General features: G+C 38.5%; 2 protein-coding genes across 3 annotated transcripts in view; both read left to right on the forward strand.

Annotated features, from left to right (window-relative positions):
* Positions 1-6: 6 nt before the first annotated feature.
* METTL22 (methyltransferase like 22) lies at positions 7-12,415 on the forward strand. 2 transcript variants are annotated; one of them, XM_010578436.1, is made up of 12 exons: positions 7-331; positions 949-1,052; positions 1,333-1,672; positions 3,331-3,681; positions 4,065-4,105; positions 4,191-4,335; positions 4,816-4,887; positions 5,491-5,544; positions 6,724-6,804; positions 7,810-7,912; positions 8,743-8,911; positions 10,421-12,415. In XM_010578436.1, exons 3-12 carry the CDS (start codon positions 1,543-1,545, stop codon positions 10,454-10,456), a joined length of 1,182 nt encoding a protein of 393 aa, XP_010576738.1. In that variant the 5' UTR covers positions 7-331; positions 949-1,052; positions 1,333-1,542; the 3' UTR covers positions 10,457-12,415. The 2 variants fall into 2 exon arrangements, with proteins under 2 accessions (XP_010576738.1, XP_010576737.1); XM_010578435.1 differs by having other exon boundaries at positions 7-1,052.
* Positions 12,416-17,114: 4,699 nt separating this feature from the next.
* Positions 17,115-19,569, forward strand: part of ABAT (4-aminobutyrate aminotransferase) — a 61,343-nt gene continuing 58,888 nt past the window's right edge. Inside the window, exon 1 of the mRNA XM_010578437.1 lies at positions 17,115-17,180. The gene's annotated coding sequence lies outside the window, so the exon portion shown is untranslated. The remainder of the gene's footprint in view (positions 17,181-19,569) is intronic.

Raw genomic sequence — 19,569 nt, forward strand, 5'->3', positions numbered from 1 at the left:
CTTCGTTTGGAAACCTGCCGGTGTTGGCAGGGCTGGGGGCCTGCCTGCGGGCAGGAGGCGGTGGGTCCTCGGGGAGGGGGGCTTTGGCCGCGGGCGGAACGCGAGGCTTCGGGCTCTGCCCTGACCGCGAAACGGCGCCCGGCCTTCCCCCATAGCGCTGCCTTGGCTTGTCTCCTCCGCGGATGGGGGCAAGGTGCGTTTTGTTGCTTTACGTCGCGTCTGGACGTAGCTTGTGCGCGTATTTTTGCGGGCGAAGGGCAGGTTTGGAGGCCGGGTTAGGTTTTGCAACTGTTAATAGAACTTCAGAACTACAGTTACGAAGGCTGCCTGGGTAACTTGAAGCATTTTAAGCCTATATATTTACGATCTTGTTCAAGCACAAGCAGATAATAGAAAACTTAGCTTAATCTTCCAAGATGTTAATGCCAACATAGGAAACGGCATCAGCGGTTTTTACGTAAGGAGTATTAGGGGTGCTCATAGCTGGTGAGACCTGGGTGTCTTTGTTAACTAAATCATTCACATCATGTTTGATGATTTGTGTGTGTGTTTGTGATCTAAGCTTGTCATCTCAGTTTTTGAGGACATACATTTTGCTTTCAGATCTATGGTTCATCAGTGTTTCACATACTTTTCACAAAATGTCAAGTTTTGTAGAGCATAGGGAAATAAATGTCCTCTTTATTTTTCTGTTCATAAGAAGTAATTCATTTGTTTGCGTCTTAGGACAAAGAGACAGCTCAGCCTTGGACATTAAGTAATGAGAATGATTTCAGGTGTTTATATTTTTTTCTGGGGAAGAGTAATGAGCACCAAAGGCAGGAGACATTAACTGCCTGATTAGTGGAGGTGTATAAAAGGAGCTGAATTTTCTCCAGGAAGGGAAGATAGTCCTTTTACAAAATTTGGGGAACTAACCTATGATAATACATTCCGTAATTGTGTCAGTTTCTGAGAAAATTCAGAGATTCCTATGAAGAACAAGATCCCTTAAAATGGTGAAGTTGTGCGCCCAAGGCTTTGTGTTCCTTTGAAGACCTTGACTTGGCATTGTAAGTCTGTGCATTCATGGCAACATCTGGGTTTTTTCGGGGACGAGGGGGGGGCTGTGTTTTTAACACAAGCTAATTAGTAGCTCTTCCTAAAATATGTGATGTCTGCCAATGAGCTACCAGCAATTATGTATTTGATGATTCTTTGGAGCATTGTAAAAGAGAACATTGGAGCATTGCAACTTTATTGGACACCGTAATCTGATTTTCGTCTTCTAAAATATTGGTGGAGCAGTGTTGTGTCAGGATGTCACTAAAAGCTGTCTGTGTTTGGTTTTAGGTTGAATATCCTGTTGCGCCTCTTGCTGTCTTATTGGAGCACGGTGGAGCTTGCATGACCACATGTTGCCTGAGGTCTTCTCAGAAACTGTGTCATGAGGTTATCTTGCTGAGCAAAACTGTTACTTGATGCCTGTTAATAGAAGAGTATCAAATCGTTTTGTGACAGCACTTCATATGGGACTGTAGGTGTTCCTCTCACCAGCACATCATGGTAGATGTAACAGAGAAGAAGATGGATAATCCCACATTTAAAAGTGACACTGTACTTTCTGATGTTCACTTATACTGTCCAAACAAAAGACATCTCATGGTACGACTGAATGCAGTTGGACAACCAGGTAATGTATGTTTAGACTGATGGAGCTGTATTTTAAGTGTATTCATATGTTTGTAATGTCTGAATCCTCCTTTGAATGGTTGATATTAATCATTACATGTTTTATTCCAGTTAGAAGCAGAATCATTTCCTACTCAGTCTTCAGAAAGAGGGCTAGCTGGATTCTCCTCATAAAATTAACCACAGAAATGAAAGCTATTAATGTAGAATTTGTAGACAGCCTATCTTAAAAAAGAAACTTAAGATTACTTTCTGAGAAGTAGTAACAAAATTAACTTGCTTTCAGGTTTAATTTTATTTATTTATTTGTTCATTTGGCTATAATATCAATATCATATTTTGGGAATCACGTTAAAAAGTTGGGATGTTTCCTGCATACAAACAAAAGGTGAGAAGCCAGGGGTTTAAAACAGTGTAACTTAAGTTTAAAATAAAAATTATCAGTAATTAATTTAGGAATTTCTATAAAATCTTTATGTGATGATTTACCATCTATTCCAGAGGAGCCTAACAGCTTTGTTTGGGTTTTGGGAATTTCTTTGTTTTAAAAAAATTGGCAACAAGAAAGCTCAGAATAGCAATGGTTTTGACTGACTTATATAATTTGAAGAGTCAAGGCAGTAGTGGAAATGAATTGGCAGATGCCTCTGATTGCCAGCTTGTAGGTTTCTATAAAGTTGTCGAGGAAACTGGCCTTGAAGCTGCTGGTAAAATGTTCTGTAGAAAAGTACTGCTCCTGCTGTGACCGAAGCATTGTTTTCTCGAACCCAGTTGTGACATAAAAAGAATAACTTTTGCAGCTGTTCTAGCATATGACAATGTAAAAAATGATAAAAGTAGGCTTGACAAAGAAGTGGATAATAATTTTGACCCTGATCGGGTCAAAAACAGGTAATCAGTGCTGTAGTGTGTCTTCGTGCTGTTCAAGATCTGTTTGCTGTGATTTTGCTTGATGCAAAGAACCTTTCAACAGAATGAAATGACAGCATGTGCTACCTACTCTGAAGGTACTTGGTCTGGGAAATTCCTTCATTTATTAAGACAAGAATTGGATTGTAGTATGACAGCTTTTACTCTAACAAGTATGACAACTGTCTACCACTGTCACTTGCTGGTTTTTAGGGAACCTCATGGGGATTTAGTCTCTGCTGCTTTGGGTCAGTTTTACCTTACACCTCTTGAAACACAGTAGAACATGCAAAGGATCAGAATGGACTTGGAGAACAAAAGTTTCATTCATTGATGGCATCATCTAATTTGTTAAATATTCAAATCAGTTTAATCTGGTTGTCATGCAAACAGTAGATGACTAAAAATTTCTCATGCTAGGATAGACAACGAAGATATAAGAAACCATCCCTTTTGCCAGTTGTTAAAATAAGTGTTACTAAATCAGATGAAAGTGTGCATTGTGACTGCGTAGATGCTGAGTCAGCCAGTAGACTGTGAAAGTGTTTCATTTATTTCTACTGACAGAACTTAATAACAGAAATATTTCTTTGTAGCAAATTGAACTATATTTCAAGTTATCTGTATAATTTTTTATCCTCTAGATTTTTAATATGTGGAATGCATAACAAAATTTCATGTAGTGGAAGTTGCGCATAGATTCTGTTCTTACCTGGTGTTTAACTCCCCACCCCCGCTGTGTCCTTACAGTATTCCTGTCATATTTCAAACTCCTTTGGAACACAGAAGATTTGGTGTCTGAGAAACACATGAGAGAAGCTACAACAGAAAGAGAACACCAGTACAGAAGTGGCAATGAACTGTGTGACAAGGACAGGAATAATCTAAAAACAGAAAGAGAATTAAATAGTGAAGGAGTAGAAGCTCTGCTAGACGATGATGGAGACTTGGAAGTGGTCAGAAGACCTCGAAGTGCCTCTGATTTAGAGGCAGAGGATCTTTTGAGGGATAGAGTGTATCCTGTAGTTCTGATGAAAGGGAAAGAAGATGCTTTTGAAGATGAACAGCAAGAATGTACTTGCAGTGATGTTGTTAAAATAGGTAAATAGCAGGCTTACAGTCAAGGAGAAATGGAATAAATATGTTTGTGTAAAACAAAAAATACGTTTTCTTTAGAAATGGAACAGCAGTTGTTAAATGAAAGGAGATAATAAAACAAACGTAATACTGTGATATTGTAAATATTTAAAAAATATACCATTTTTGTCCAGAAGTGATTTGGGCAGTAGTATACTATGGGAAACTTGGTGGTCCTTAGCTAGAGTGGGGGTTTTGGCTTTACCTAGCATTATTATGTAGAATTAATAGTGTTTAGTTCTATATTTGAAAGGGAAGTGTGCCATGATTTTCAAATTTGCCACTATGGAACTTGATTTGAACAACATTTTGAGGTAATTATTTCTGCTCTACTTTCATTTTCACAGAACATACTATGGCAACCCCCTTAGAAGATGTCGGTAAACAAGTAAGTATTCTGCCTTGCAGTATCTTGCTGTTCACAGATTGTGCTTCAGAATTTACTCTGTTTTAAGTGCTTCTCTTATCCACAGGTCTGGCGTGCAGCCTTTCTTCTTGCTGATTACATTCTGTTTAAACGGGACACATTCAGGTGTTGCTCGGTGCTAGAGCTTGGAGGTGGCACTGGAATTACAAGCATTATCATGGGAACAATTGCCAAGAGAGTTTATTGCACAGGTAAGGCAGTTATTTTCAGTTAAATATTTTCATGAAACATCACAAAGCAGTGCTTTCATCCTGGCATTTTCATCCTCATCTATTCAGTTTTAGTTAATAACTTTTTTATTAGTGTATATAAAGTTGTGTTGTTTATTGAAAAATAACAAGAACTTTCTCAACAGATTGAAAAAGCTTTACTACTTTTAAGTGCAAGAGTTTAAAAGCAAGATGCATTGCTGTGAACTCAAGATAGTGTGCCTAGATTAAAACAGGTAGTATGGGGATCTAACTTCTTTCTTCAAGGGTGGCTCAGAGCTTAGTACTGAAAGACAAAAACAAGAAGGATACAAGGGAAGCAATCATCAGTGGATAGAGTTGCTCTGAATTTTCCTTAATCTCATCAATTTGAGAGAAACGGAGTATTAGTCTGACAGGTCAGGGGCATGCACAGCCCATGCAAAATATTCTTATTTTGAATATCATTATCACTTTTTCCAGATGTTGGTGAAGATCTTCTGGCCATGTGTAAGCAAAATGTTGTGTTAAACAAACACCTGATGGAGCCAGGAGGTAAGTGCTGTACAGTCATTGTTTGTGCAATTGCCTATATGAACTGCTTTGGGATTAAACAGCACAGTCATTGACTACCTAGCATATTCACAAGTAAAATTAAATTTTTGTCTTGGTTAGAAATTACTCATTTAAAAAGATAGATGTGAGATACCTATATGTAATGGGACAGCTTCCTTTTGAGAAGAGCAAAATACTTACTCTTTCTCTGATCATCATTTAAGACTAGCTGTAGTTCCTACACAGTCATTGTGTGAGTTTCACTGAGGTGCTTGGGAGGATCACAGATATCCAGGTGCTAAGGGTTGCATAAAGAGAGCGTAAATGGCAGAGGTAGAACTCTGGAAAGGAGCAGCATTTTGCAGGTGAGACTTGTGAAAGAGAACATAGGTTGCCTTTCTGACCCTTAAGTTCATCCTGTTCTCTTGTGAGTGGGTAACTGGCTTTGTACAGTAAATGATTTGATGTTCAATGTTACTTGTTTCATATGTCCTCATAATAGATCTTCATCACTTGTTTCAGTACAGATTTTGATCCTTTACTTTTGCTTAGGTACTGTCTGAAAGGCCATTTATAACTGATGTGATCTTTCTTCACCCACAGGAGGGGAAGTTAAAGTAAAGGAACTGGACTGGCTGAAAGATGAATTCTGCACTGGTAGGTGGTTATAATGGGTCCTTTCAGATAAGGTTTGGTGTTTTGTTTTGGGTTTTTTTTCCCCTTCATACCCATCAAGAAAAGCTTATTCCATTGTTTATGAAGTAAGCCCTCCAGCACATACACCTCTGGAAAAATAGTTGAAAGTACACGATTGTCTTTGGGTGCGTCATTGCCTTGTGAATGAATAAGGAAAGGTTTACTGATAGGTTGAGAATAGACGAGTGGTGGCTGTCCTTTACTTAGGTCAAAATCCAGAGGTGCAAACAAGATGTGTCTGTTACGTGATGATAATGGAATCCAGGCACAGTGACGTGGATTGGAGTTACTGTCGTCCAGATTTTGATATGATGGTATTGTGTGGCTTACGATTGCATGAATACAAAACTATAAAAGGTGGTGGGGAGGGTAGGTTATGATTTGCAGATGTATAAATACTTTTTCCAAATATAGTGGTGAATGTGTTATATTTTAAATATTTGCCAAGGGAATGTATTCTGCTGCTTTTAGCAGAATAAAGGCAACTAACTTGAGTAACACTCAAAGTGCAATTAATGATAGTAAAGTAGATCACTAAAACTTTCTTTCTAGTGATTGCACTAGGTTATATGAAGCCTACTTTATAGATTTTTATATCATCAGTTGGATTTGATGTAATGCTTATAAAAAATAGAACAACTATTTAAGCAAGCGGAAACATCCTTAACACATTCAGAAGCCTCTCTTGGACCTCAAAAAATTGTGGTTAATGAAAATACTTGATACTGTCAGTTGAAAAGGCTTTATGTTTTTAGACTTTCAGAGAAAGTTTCTATATTTTAAAAAAGTAAATTTTAAAAAGCATGGTGAAGTCGGAAGCTTAATCAAAACTTGTACGAAGATGCATGCATTTATTTATTTATTTATTTAAAGGATTATTTATTTTAATCTAGTTAAATCTGTGATCTTGCTACAGGGTAGTAATTGGTTGTAAATTCTAAAGTGAAAGAAAACTTACTCTTGCCAGTCAGGCTTGGGAGGATTGGACATAACGCAGAGAAAGCAAAGGACTGCAGGGAACTTGTGGGGTGCTCCGTTTATGGAGTAGCAGGTGACCACAGGAGTTAAGTTTCTTTTTTCCAGCTGTCAATCATTTGAGACATTTAATCATGTACACCAAAACCAAATTCTTTGTTACAGATCCTGAAGCTCCCTATAGCTGGTCTGAAGAAGAGATTGCTGATTTGCATAACCACTGTACTGTGATAATGGCAGCTGATGGTAGGAAAATATAAACAGTAAGCTTTTAAATCAAACACTTGAGCATTGTGAGTAATAATTTAAACATACCTAGTTTGCTTGTAAAATCTAGTAGGTGAGATCCTTACCTAATTTGTCAAAGCTCTGCCTTAAGTGTTCCTGCCTGTATTTTTTTTTTTTTTAAACAATTGTATTTACATTCTGAATTAGCAATAGGAGAACAGATGTTGAAAACTACTAGGTTTTTCTTTCCTTTGCTGTGGTAATTATTTGTTACTAAATATATTACTCACAGAACATAATCACAAGTGATGAATTTGACTTTCAGAAAAGTTGTTGTCCTAACTTTGTCTTGCATCAGACAACCTCCATGCAAGTAATGATAAATAGGTGGTTAGACTTATATATTCTATAATGTGAAAAACAGTTTCAGATGCTGCACTTGCCCATGGAGTCTATGCCTTCGGATATCTCTGTCTTGTTTTTTCCTGCTCCTTTTCTTGCTTAAGTGAAAGACTGAAACCTGACATGCTAGCTTATCTTTATAGGAGAACTATTGTTGTTTTGATAGATAAATAAAGGAGGATTGTTTTTCATTATGGTACTGAAAGGTGTTGCAAGACTGCTTTCTGAGGAGATACGGTCATGATAGTATATTAGTAACTGCCTTTTCTGTATTTGTGTAAGAAATGAGGCCCTATACATTGTGATGTCCTGTCTTTTTTAGCTTTGCAGTAAGATGTTTCCAGGCTGATAGAGATCTTGTAAAAGTTTTGTAAGTTGTCTGACAGAAGTGATTCCCATTGATAGAAGAGAAATCTTAAAGAAAGCCTGACATAAATAGCAGCAGTGGATACTATTACAGGGTCAGTTGTTGCCATTAAAAATATACTTCGGGATTTAGTTAAAATAGTGACTTGTTTGATTAGAATAATCGAACTAAGGCCTGTTGTTGTTTCATACCTGAGACTTAGGTAAATAATACACTTAGATATTTTATGCTCTTCATCTTTTTTTTTTTTGTAGTGTTCTATGATGATGACCTGACAGATGCCTTGTTCAGAATGCTGTATAGAATCACACACAACTTGAGAAATTCTTGCACAATTTACCTAGCATTAGAAAAGCGGTAAGTATTACCAAGAACTTTAAGTAAAAAGCACTACAAACTTTATGTACTTTCTTTATTTGGAAGAAACATCTGATTTGATTGAAGGTGAGCTTCTGATTTTCATTGTATGAGTTGATCACAGGCTGCAGTATATGCTCAAGACAAGCATTTGTTTTTATACATGCTTAATTTTCATCAGTTTGGAATTTGACTTCTGCAAGAGTTTGGCTTTTGTTGTCCTGCCTTTGTCTTGCATGAGATAATCTCTGTGCGAGTAAGGATAAATAGTTGGCTAGACTGATGTATTCTATAATGCCTGAAAACATTTGCTGGATGTTTTTGAGGTCACAGAGTGAAATGAAGGGGCTTAGAATTAGGGTGTATGTTTCCCAGCTTGAGTACCTCTATAACAATTTGTCTTGTGTTTTCTTTCAGGGAATCACTGAATGTTTTTAGTAGTCATGTGTTGCAGTCCATTCATAAACTAATACATAAATAGGCTTTGCTTAAATCTTTGGAGATATGTAAGCAATAGCTATTCATATGATTTGTTGCCAAGTGTTTCTCCAGGAAGCCAAGCCAATGATTCTGTTGTGGCAAAGTGCCTTAAAATCCATGGAAAGATTCATCCAAGAGTATTATTGTGTATTGACACTAACATAAGTCTTGCCTGCTTTTCAGGAATGGGGGAGGGTGTTGGGTGTTACTCCTTTTTTTTTTTTTTTTGCTATTGAAGTTAGTTAATTACACTGTGAAGACCCACATTTTCCATTAGCTGAGGAAGGTTACATAGCTATTTAAGATGCCAGTACAGGAGAGACATTTTAAATTAAAAATTCTCTTGCCAGGCTGAACTTCACTTTGAGACATATGGATGTTACATGTGAAGCCTACAGTCATTTTAGAAATACTCTAAGTGATTTGGAGAACCTCCAAGATAGAAAAATTAAATATACTGTGGAGCCCGTTAAGCTTGATTTCTGCCAGTTTCTCGTTTATGAACGAATTGAGCAGTTGGTAAGTAGCATTCATTAAAACGAATGTAATGTGTTGGGCTAATCATCTCAAATTAGTTTTCAGCTGTTTACTTAACATGAAGTAAGAACAGGAGAACAAACATTACCTTTTCATTTATTTCCATTTAGCTTTTTGTTGTTTTAAAATGATTCTTGTTTGTCCTTTCATAATCCATACTGGATTGACATAACATACCCTTTTCTGTCACCAGCAGTACAGTGACTTTGCACTCATTCCCTCAAAGGTTAAAAACCAGTCTCCATTACTTTGTAAAATACAGTTTTTGTGATTGACTAGAAAATGGGACCAATATCTCTTCTCATTTATTGGCTTGTCATTTCATAGTTTTAGTAATTCCTTTCCCAGTTCAGGGTTCAGGAAATAATGTTCTAATATCTATGAGGAAGTCAATTAGCTGTAAACCTCTGTAATTCAGAAACATGTCAGATATAATATTTGTAGTTATCTAATTACCTACCAAGCACTTACGGTTCTCTTTCTCTGTTTTTTTTTTCCAATTGTCTGCTCTTACAAATATGATGCAGTGTAGCTAATAGCTTGCTAGTTTCTAGAGCAATACAATCTAACAAATCTTTTTAGAGAACTTGCAAATCTTGTACTGGACTGCAAATCTGTTACCAAGAAATAATGTTCCTGTAGTCAACATACTATTGCTGTGTCTTCTGCAGTATGTATGCATAGTAAGGTTATGGGGGCCACAGTTACTTCATGAGATTGATTCATTTTACTTAATGCTGATACCTTCAGGCATAAAACATGTGTGCAAAATTTAAAACAAGTTTTCCAAGTACATAAATGTAACCTGGATTATACCTAAAAGTGTTAAACTCATTCCCTGGCCTTTTTGTGGAAGGCTACTGGTCTTTGAAATACGTGCCTTTTTAAAACACCTACGTTTGTTATTTATCATGAAGTATATTGCCATAATTCAAGATGTCATGGTGAAGAGTATGTGAGTCTGCTTAATCATCTTTTGTATAGTAGACAAAGTGTATACTAATTCATTCTACAGAAGTGGTCTGTTTTTCATCTTCATTGTCCAACAGATTGAGAAGGGTATGTGTGTTTGTATAAGATATGCATTTGTGAGACCTTGATTTCTCAGTAATTTAAGTATTTTTTCAGTTGTATTTTTACTAGCATTATTGAAAGCGTTTGTCAACACAGGCTAAGAAAAAGAGCAAGATTACCAGGCAAAATACTGCAGAAGGTCACGCAGACCAATGAAATTATTTTAGAACAAATTATTTGAATGATACTAATTTTTTATTTTAAAAAATCATGCAACAAGAATGAAGAAATCAATTCTATTGCTCTGTCTCAAAGACAATTTGGTGGTTGTTCTAGGAGATTACATAGATGGGTTTAGTATCTATAGGTGGAGTATAGGGTGTGTCTTAAAATTTGTCTTCAAGTGGGCATGTTGAACTTTTTCACAATTGCAACCTACTGATCTAATGCCTGTATCTATTTTTTCCACTCCTACAGGAATTGTGGAAGATCATTGCTGAACAGCTAACATGACAGGGACATGAGAAAATAGAAGATCTTTATCTAAGGATAAAAGCTTTTTTGTATTAAAAAAGGATTTTCATCCCAAGAAAAGCATTTTCCTGCTGGAACTGTGTTCTCAGAAAGTATTGCTATGCAGATTTGCTTTACTTCAGTAAGTTTTGGGTTTGGCACTTAGGTTTCTTTGATGTTTCTTTTACAAAACTGTTTAATATTGATCTTCAGAGTACATGCTGGGTGCCAAACAGTGGCAGTGACACAGTGACTTGCTCTTTGGGATTCACGACTTAGGTTTTAGTCTGACAAAGAGGTATTTAACCTTTTCCATGTGTCTGATTGGCAGATGTCATGCATTTTCCTTTACAATTTTCTGAACATGGACACTGTTCTTGGTCTCATCCCAGTTCCACATTATTTGTATTTATGGACATTTGTGAAACAGTGTTCTGGGCAAGACCTGTTTGTCTTTCATGGACTTTTCTTTAAGCAATCTGTTTACGAAACTTAATCCTTAATTTTCATTTTGTCCTATCTAAATTGTTCTAGTTTAGGGCTACTGTTGGAACTGAAAGGGAGACAAGATGCATTTTGTTTGAACCTCTAAAGGTTTTGGAGCTATATTGTCCTGCTGGAATTATAAGCTATTCTGTCCTTGCCAGGTTGAGGGTGGGAAGGTACCATGTGAAGTGATATGCTACTGCTCTTTAAATGTTTGGAATTCTGCCCTCAACGTATACGTGTGAGGCTGGGGAGGAGGGGGTGACAAAGAATGTCTTGCCCATATAAATGGAGCCTTCAGTATCTTAGCTTTTGGATTAAAGTACAACATATTGATCAAATCTCTCCTGTGTTATTAATGAAACCAAAAATCTGTTTGTACTTTCTAAAATTTTATGTGTACTGTTATGTTTATGTCACTTGCCATATGTACGCTGTCACGGAAGTTCTTGTGCCTGCTGGATACTTTAGCATTATGAGAGTATCGGTGATGAAGCTGTTCCGGCCTGTGACTCGTGGGAGTCTGCATACATTATATTAGAAGCATCTGTTTGACTTCTTGAAAGCCTGTTTTACATTTGGTTTAATTCAGTTGGTTTAGGTTAGTTATTTCATAACCTGCTTAGGTGTATGAAGACATATTTTCTTCATGTTCTTTAATGAGATGAAGGGTTATTAGATGATGATGGTCTTTTCTTGTGAGTATAGTTAAAGCAAAAATTTACATTATCTTAGCATATATCTGCCTAGATTAATACAGAACTTCTCTCTCAGAACCCTCATTTGAACTTCAAAGATATAAAACTGTATTTTAATCCAAAGATTTCCAAACTAGTGTTCTTTTGTTTGTTTGTTTTGCAATGCTATTAACTTTGGTAGATTAACTGAAAACAACTGGTTTTGAATGTAGCTGCTTATTTAAGTAGTAATTTTTTGCTACAGTCTTCAAAAAATTACTACTTAAATAAGCAGCTACATTCAAAACCAATTGCTTTCAGTTAATTTGAACTGATGTGAGATAGCATGTGCAGTTAGAGAAGATTTTTGTCTTGCACAGGACTTCCGAAAGTCTTTGGAATTATCAGCAGAAAGTCATCTGGGTAGAGGGATACTGTAGCTCTTTTAAATGTAGAAATCGGACATTTTACCACAGCTGACTTAAATTAACATCTGAAAAAGATTTTTATACTTGTATCTTTGGTTGAGTAAATACAAACATCATGGCTGCTTGGGAAGCAAGCTGAAGTAGGATTTCCTCCTAAGGAAACAAAGTTAATCTTTCTGTTGAAGGGAAGCAACAGCTTTGAGGGTTCAGTGGCAGAGATCTAAAGGCCAAATTGCAAATTTGGATGTGACCCTTTTGACTGGTGATAAGGAATAGTCAAAAGCAGGCAACAATTCTAAGACCACAAGAATCACAAGAGTCTCACAATGCCTTAGCTTTGCAGTCTTAATGAGAGATAATATAGCCTGTCTTGCCAGAGAATTGTCCGTTGCTACTTAAGGATATTAAGTACCTCCTCAATTTTTACTTTAATCGTACTTTGAAAGTGTCATACGTGGTAGTTGTTTTCAGAACTCACCATGCAAATTTACACCTTTAGCAGTTTGTTGTTTATTAAGATGATTAAAAGTGGGGAATTTAGTCTTGAGCATACAGGTTATGACTGGAAATCAAGTTAGTGCCTAAAATGCTAATGCCTTGAGCATATTATCTGTATGAAGGATTTTTTCCTAATAAAGCATGATTTAAAAAATAGTATGGTCCTGTGGTGATGTATCTAAATTTTGAAAAATTGTGACAGGTAATGTTCTTAGATTTTTTTTTTCAGTCCTGTGTTATTCCTGTTTTTTTAGCTGTGTGTTGGACAGAGTTTGCCATGACTTTTAGCCAGATGGAAAGGAGAGAAAATATGATTGTGAGGGGGAGATGTTGTTAGTACGTATACAACAGTCCCATATAAATTTGTTTGAGTCTTTCAATTCATACAACTTACAGGAAAGTCAAGTGATTCAACATCAGGTTGGATGGATGGTCTTGGACTTGTGAGCTACTGGGAAAGAGTTTGCATATTTCATTGTAAAACCCTTAAGAACTCAGCTGGCCTATTCATGTGGTTCTGTTTGATCACCTCATAGCTAGTAGGGAAAAAGGGGGAATTAGTAAGTGTTTCTAGTCAGTATTGCCCATTCCTGCAAGTCCTTTATTTCTGTGAAGGGGAAAGAAGACAAGGTAGATGCTTAATCTAAAGTTTATTAATGTCTGTACTCTGCTGTGGAGCTGAGGTTGGAAGATTTCATTTGGAAAACTGACTTTCTCCTCTGCTAAACAAAGTCATTCTGTACTTGGATCCAGCACTTCTGAATCTGGTTGGCAAGTTAGTCAGCCAGATGGATTGTTTTGGGGAAAGAGGGGCGCAGAAGAAGTGGAGGTGAACCTGTGGAATGCTTGCAGTGCACTTATTTCTCATAAAAGACAGGAATGTCACTATTTTCTTGGGAAGTGTGGTAATGGATGGACATGTGATCTTCCAGGAGGAATCTTGTTTGAAACAAACTGATTTTTACTTTTGTCACTGGTATGTGGTGAAGTAATGCATGTCCTTTCTCAGTCCCCACACTTCAGATGAAGATGGCAGGCACCCCTGTCCTGCTTTTATCTCCTCTTAAGAGGAACAAGAATGACATAATTGTAGATATTGGTCAAAAGGAGAACTTGAACTTCTATGTGAGCATTGCAAGCTGATTACTTTTCCATCTTTGTTGATGTGGAACTTGGAGAGCTGCTTTGTTGTGAACTTTTGTTCACAAAAGTGAACTTCTGTTTGTTATTTTGCAGTAGAAAGAAAAGTTGTTTAAGATAATCATGGGATACCTTATGTATATTTATTACCTCTGTGTGTTCTCATGTGTAGGTGGCTATTCATAGACCATACTTGTAGCTCCATCTGCCGTACAACACTTTGAGTCAAAACATTTTACAGTTTGTTAAACACCCTGTTACTTTCTGTTTTATCAATATTGTACTTTGGCATAACAGTTTAGGTTGAATACGTAGTTCTGCATTTCTCACCTAGACTTGCAGATGTGTGTATTAGAGATGAAGTTACCATGGAAATAGTCTTGAAAAAAAAAGTGATGTTTAATTACCTACTTTTTAACAGTAGCTTTAGGAGGCTGCCTCCAGCAGTTTTGGATTTTCAGGAAACATTCTAGGAAGAAGTGGATGTAACTTTGTGTGTGTAGTAGGGACTTTTCATTCATTAGAAGATCAGGACTTAAATTGGATCTCAAAGTTTTATAGCAGATAAATCTCATGAGAGTGTCTGTTCACCGACTTGCCTGTTCTCGTGAACTTCTACATACACCACTAGCTCGAGTCCTTTTTTGTTTTCACCAGAGAATTAAGGACTTTGTCCCTGGCGGTTGCATTTCTGGGGTTGGTTGGTTTGTTTGTTTTGTGTTTTCATTCTGGTGCACATCTTGAAACTTGAAGAAATAATTTTGTGTGTTTGAGATTTCTACTGTCTGTCGTGTCAAGATCAATAAGCCAATGGATTCCAGCATCTTTCGCTAAGGAACTAATATAATACTGGCCTATCTCTAGTGGGGTAGCACAATGTGCTTAAAGTAAATTATGAAATTGATTATTTCACAAAAATAAAAGTGACTAGAGTCAATTTTGGAAAGACTTAAATGCACTTTACCAGTGACCTTTTGCAGCGTTATGTGATTTTTATGAGCATTCATTACACTGTTTCTGAAGCACAGACCCATGTCTTGTTAGAGGCCTTAAATAGCATAAGGGAGAAAAATAGCAAAGAAGATTACTATACTTTTTAGAAAAGGGAGAAATCCTGGATAGAAAATGAGATTCCCTGAAAATGGTGGTGGTGGGGGAACAATTCATAGTGGTCCTAGTAAGCAGCACAAAGAATTCTGGGAAACCCAGAGGGATTTAGAGGGGCAGGGATATTCCTACAAAACTGAGGGAAATCCTAGAAAGTAGTGTTGGAGTCTTCCTTGAAAGCCAGGAATTTCGAGGAGGTGCAGTCCTACACAGCTGTGTGGGGATTGTCAGGAAGCAGCATGGGAAAGTCCAAGAAAGTAATGGGGGGTGGGGGCTAGTTCTTAGGAAGTAATTGGGGGACTCATGGAACGCAATAGGGGAAGTTCAGGAGCCCAAATGTCTAGATGATGCATACAAGTAAGCTTGGTCATGATGTATTTATATTTTTTTTTCTTTAATGTCCTTTTATGTAGAGGTACTGGCCTGTCAAGAGATGAAGGTGCAAGTTATAATGCTCATGGAGAAATAAAAGGATAGATTCTTGCAGACAGAATGAGGAAGCAAGTCCTCAGTTTTATTACATCTGCACAGTTGCCCTATTTCTTGCATTGAGCAATGTGTTTTCAGAAGCAGCCTTTTATTTGGGCTGACTTGTAGCTGCCCATCTCTGAAGAGCCTTAAGAGTCTGAGTCAAGTTCACAGGTTACTGTGCTGTAGCTGAATCACAAGTCTGTCCATCTGAACTGTGATGACTGAAGCATATATAATATGTTTTTCTCTGTGTGGGCTACAGGTGAAGGGTACCATTTTGCATTATGCTTTGTTTTTGATAAAAGGATAGGCAGCTGCTGTAGAAGCTGTCCTGCTTTCAACGCTCTGCTTATTTTATATTCTAGTTGTATATTTTCCCCCTCCAATAGTGTTGGTTATAGCAATTTTGCAATCTGAGTCAGATTTTTTTTGATTTCCAAGGAAATCTAATTGCAAGTGTATTTCTCCATTGGATCAATGTGATCTAATCCAGTGGACTCCTGTGATCCAGTACAAGGTCATCAGTAGAGTTTTGTTGCTGGGGCTATAAAGACAGAGCAGACCAACTATTCTGATGGCAGTGGATAGTTGGGTCCACTTTGGGGTTATATGAAACTGTACTCTTAACACATGTGGCGGTGCATGGCATTTTAGCAAGCTGATTTATCTCAGCCATGTGCCTGAGACCATGATTACCTGTAGTCAGATTGCCAGAAGTGTTAAGGCCAAATGCTTCTGTTGCTTTTAAAGGCAGTTGTTGATGCTGAGTGTTGGGTACAGAAAAATAAAGACTGCTTCTGAAAAGTGGCTGTTGAATTCCTGTGTATCCGCTTGTTGTGAAGTGTCAAGGATAGCTGCCGGCCTCATAAACTTGTAGGGATTTTTCAATCTGAAAGTAAACTGAGAATTACTCACTTAATGCTTAGCGACATGTCTTTAAAATGCATTTCACCTCCTGAGTGTGAATATGGTGTTTGTAACCTGAAAAATAGAGGTGGCAGGAAAGAGCTTTCCTGTAGATTAATCCCAAAGGTTAGGGACTGAAAGTTTTGTTAAGATCCATGCGGCAAGAAACAGAAAATGGGGAAGGAATGGATTTAGAGAGCAAATGATAATTCTTCATTTCTTCCTGCATTCTGAAACTTGTTTTCATTTATTTGAAGACATTGTCAGAGAAAAAGTAATTATCGTTAACCAAAACCAATCAGGTTCTAGTCTTGAATGGGATCTGCCACAGCTGCTGGAAAGAAGCTGTTTCTTTTCAGATTCTGTGTCTAGTTGCAAATCCTGCCCCTTCACTTTCCCCCACCCTCTGAAGAGAAGATTATGCAGTGTTTTTCATAGGACAAAGTATAAATTATTGATTAATGTGCTGACTTACCTAGAGAGTTACATCAGACTGATCAGGTAAGCACAGTGTCATGTGCATAGCTAGAAGAAAGCAATGGAAGGAGACAAAAAGTCTTTGGAGGTTCAAGTCAAGTAGTAGGATTTGAAAATGAGCTACTTCTTGCTGCTAGGCTTTCATACGCTTTGGCGTGTGACATAGGTCCAAAGGCTTGTATTTTCTTACAGACTTCATCCTGCTTTTGTTTCACTCATCCTGACCCTGACTTTCTGTGTGTCCTGTGCATCTGTGCTGAAAGTTTGGTGTATTAACAGGGTAAAGATTCATCTTGAAAAATAACTGCCTCTAGGCTGCCACAGAGTGCAGTCAGATGTACAGCATATTGCCTCAGAGAAGGTTTCTTCCAGCAGATGGCATACAGAGTTTCTTTTAACAATACCAGCACCCAAGTGCAGTAACATAATATCTACATGTATGTGTGTGTGTGTTTACAGATTGCTTGCCTAAGCCGGTGCCAGTGGTTTCGAGAAGAGGAGATGCAAAGGAACATCCCTAGCTTCTTCAGCAAGGTGAGTGTATTCTCTAAGCTCCTGCTCCCTTCGTGTGAGGGATTTTCTTTTGTAATAGGGGTAGTGAGAGCAAACTGTACTCTATAAAAATTCTCTTATTTGATGGATTTTGTTCTCTCCAGTTTCTTATAACTGATTCTGAAAGAAGGGAGTCTTGTTTTATGTTTATACTCCTAGGACTTGAGCTGATCAGGCAATGAAAATAATACACTAGCACCAACTACAAAGTAAGTTATTTGGAAAAGGGAGAAGACAGTTTATTGTGGGAATGTATGATCCAAAAATGCCTTTCCAGTCTGTGAGTGCAGTCTGGTGCTAGCACAAGTGACTGTACCATGTAATCCCTTGAACTTGTCAAGTGGCTCATCTTTCCATTCTTGGGGAAATGCTGTTTTTCCCTTTGAATACTGTGTATATTTGATAGTGGATCAGATAGTGACAAAACGTTAATTAATGATAATTAAAAAGTAACATTAACTCCTGCCTCAAGGATGAGGAAAAATAAATAGAGTGAGTGAGGCAAGAAAGTTAACAGTGAGTTAGAAGACACAACAAAGAAAGTAGTTTACTGCTCTGTAATGGCCCACGTAATTTCCTGCTTGGCAGGTTTACATTGTAGATTGATCAGAAGGGACACCAATAAATTACCTGCTCTATTTTCCTCTCAAAGCAGAATCGTACTCATCTAAAAATTGTGATGAGTGTTTGTCTTGCTTCTTATTAAGGGCTCTCATGATAGAGGGCCTGTATTTCTCCCAGTAATCTGCTCTGGTGCTTTATTATCCTTTCTGATACAAAGGTTTTCTTAATGGCTAAGCTGCTGCCTTTCTTGCAATTTTGGACCATTAAATCTTTCTTATTGTAATAAACTGTGACAGATGTAAGAGTTCTACCCAGGATAAGTGGAAATGAAGAGGTATAGCCTGCTCAGCCTCGAGTGGTGTGTGCAGAGACAGAAGGGTCCTGTCACACCATTTGCAAATCGGTGGTGTTTGCAGCAAAAAGAACAGCTTTGGCAGCTCAGAGCCTGCAGGGTTCCTGCCTTGCTTCTGTCCTGTTCAGCTCTCCTGTCTAGTGGCCTCCAGCTGCTCTGCCACGATACCTGCTCCAGGATGCTCCTTGGAGCCTTCAGTGAAGGTACTTGAGGGCTGAGCAGGGTCTGACAGCTCCTCTCTCTTGTGACTAAGTGTGCATCTGTTGTGAATCCCAGTGCAAGAGTTCTCTTGTGAAGTCATCTGAAAGGGGAGACGATGCCTGCGTGTTGGTCACAGGAGAGGAGAGGGAGGTGTGTACATTTCAGAAGCTTCTGTTGGCCTTTTGCTAGCCAGATCTTAGGTTTTGGAGAAAACCAAGACCGTGAATGAGACCTAGAATTCTGTGAGATGAGAGTCCAAATAGGATTCAACGTGCTTGCCATAGCTTCTGTTGTGGAGGAGATACATAATATTTATTATTGGGTGGGAGTTTCAAGGGCAGTTTTGTGTCTGCAAATACCACATTGCTGTAGATGAGATAAACAGTGACAGAAGAAGAGGTCGTTATTGCTTATAGAGAAACTATTGCGAAAGCTTAATGTTGGTGCGGAGTCCCACTCCCACACTACAGAGAGAGTTGATTGATTGCCGAGGTCTTCAGAGGGCATTGAATCCTGCCTATAAACTTCCTGATGCATCAGGTCTGCTACTGACTTAAATCTCGTCTGCATTCTGGACTGGTTCAGTAGTAGGGACGTGCATGGTGTTGGGTAGGAGGAGGATTCACGTGCCATCGGCATGTCACTGCCATGCACATCGTTTCTAGCTGCCGCATCGCATCTAGCTGCTTCGATCCACTCCTATCTACCAGAAAACGTTTGTTCTAGGTCAGGCTTAAATATTAGCGAAGACTTGGATTTTAAATTTGGAGTTTGGCATCGATACTAGGTTTAACTTGAATTTCTAATCAGAGTTAAAAGCCCGACTGACTTCCCCCATTGCTGTGTTTGCTGAACTAAGTATGTCCCCAGTGGCTGCAGGTAAATACTAGGGATTAATGAAAGGACGGTAGATCTTTGTGAAGCTGTAATAGCGCGGACCCCGATTCCCACCGCGACTAGCAACCGGTGCCCTGCCCTTCTCTGAGGCATCACGGCCTACAGCGCCGAGTGAAGCAGGCTGGCAGCTCCCCTTTCAAGAGGACAGGAGCTGCCACTGCCAGCCCCAGGACTCCGGTTCCTCTTCCTCGGTTTCCCTGCCAGCTGTGACCGGTAGCCCGCGCGGGCCATCTCTGCTCCCGGGGAGCGCGCTGGGACCGCCGGTACCAGTCGGGTCCGGCCGCAGCCGTGCGTTCGGTCGGTCAGCGAGGCTTCAGGGATTAGCCGTCCCCGGGAGCAGGCGGTGTCCCCCGTGCC

This window comes from Haliaeetus leucocephalus, unplaced genomic scaffold (assembly GCF_000737465.1).
Source record: "Haliaeetus leucocephalus isolate CR32 unplaced genomic scaffold, Haliaeetus_leucocephalus-4.0 Scaffold636, whole genome shotgun sequence".
NCBI lineage: Eukaryota > Metazoa > Chordata > Aves > Accipitriformes > Accipitridae > Haliaeetus > Haliaeetus leucocephalus.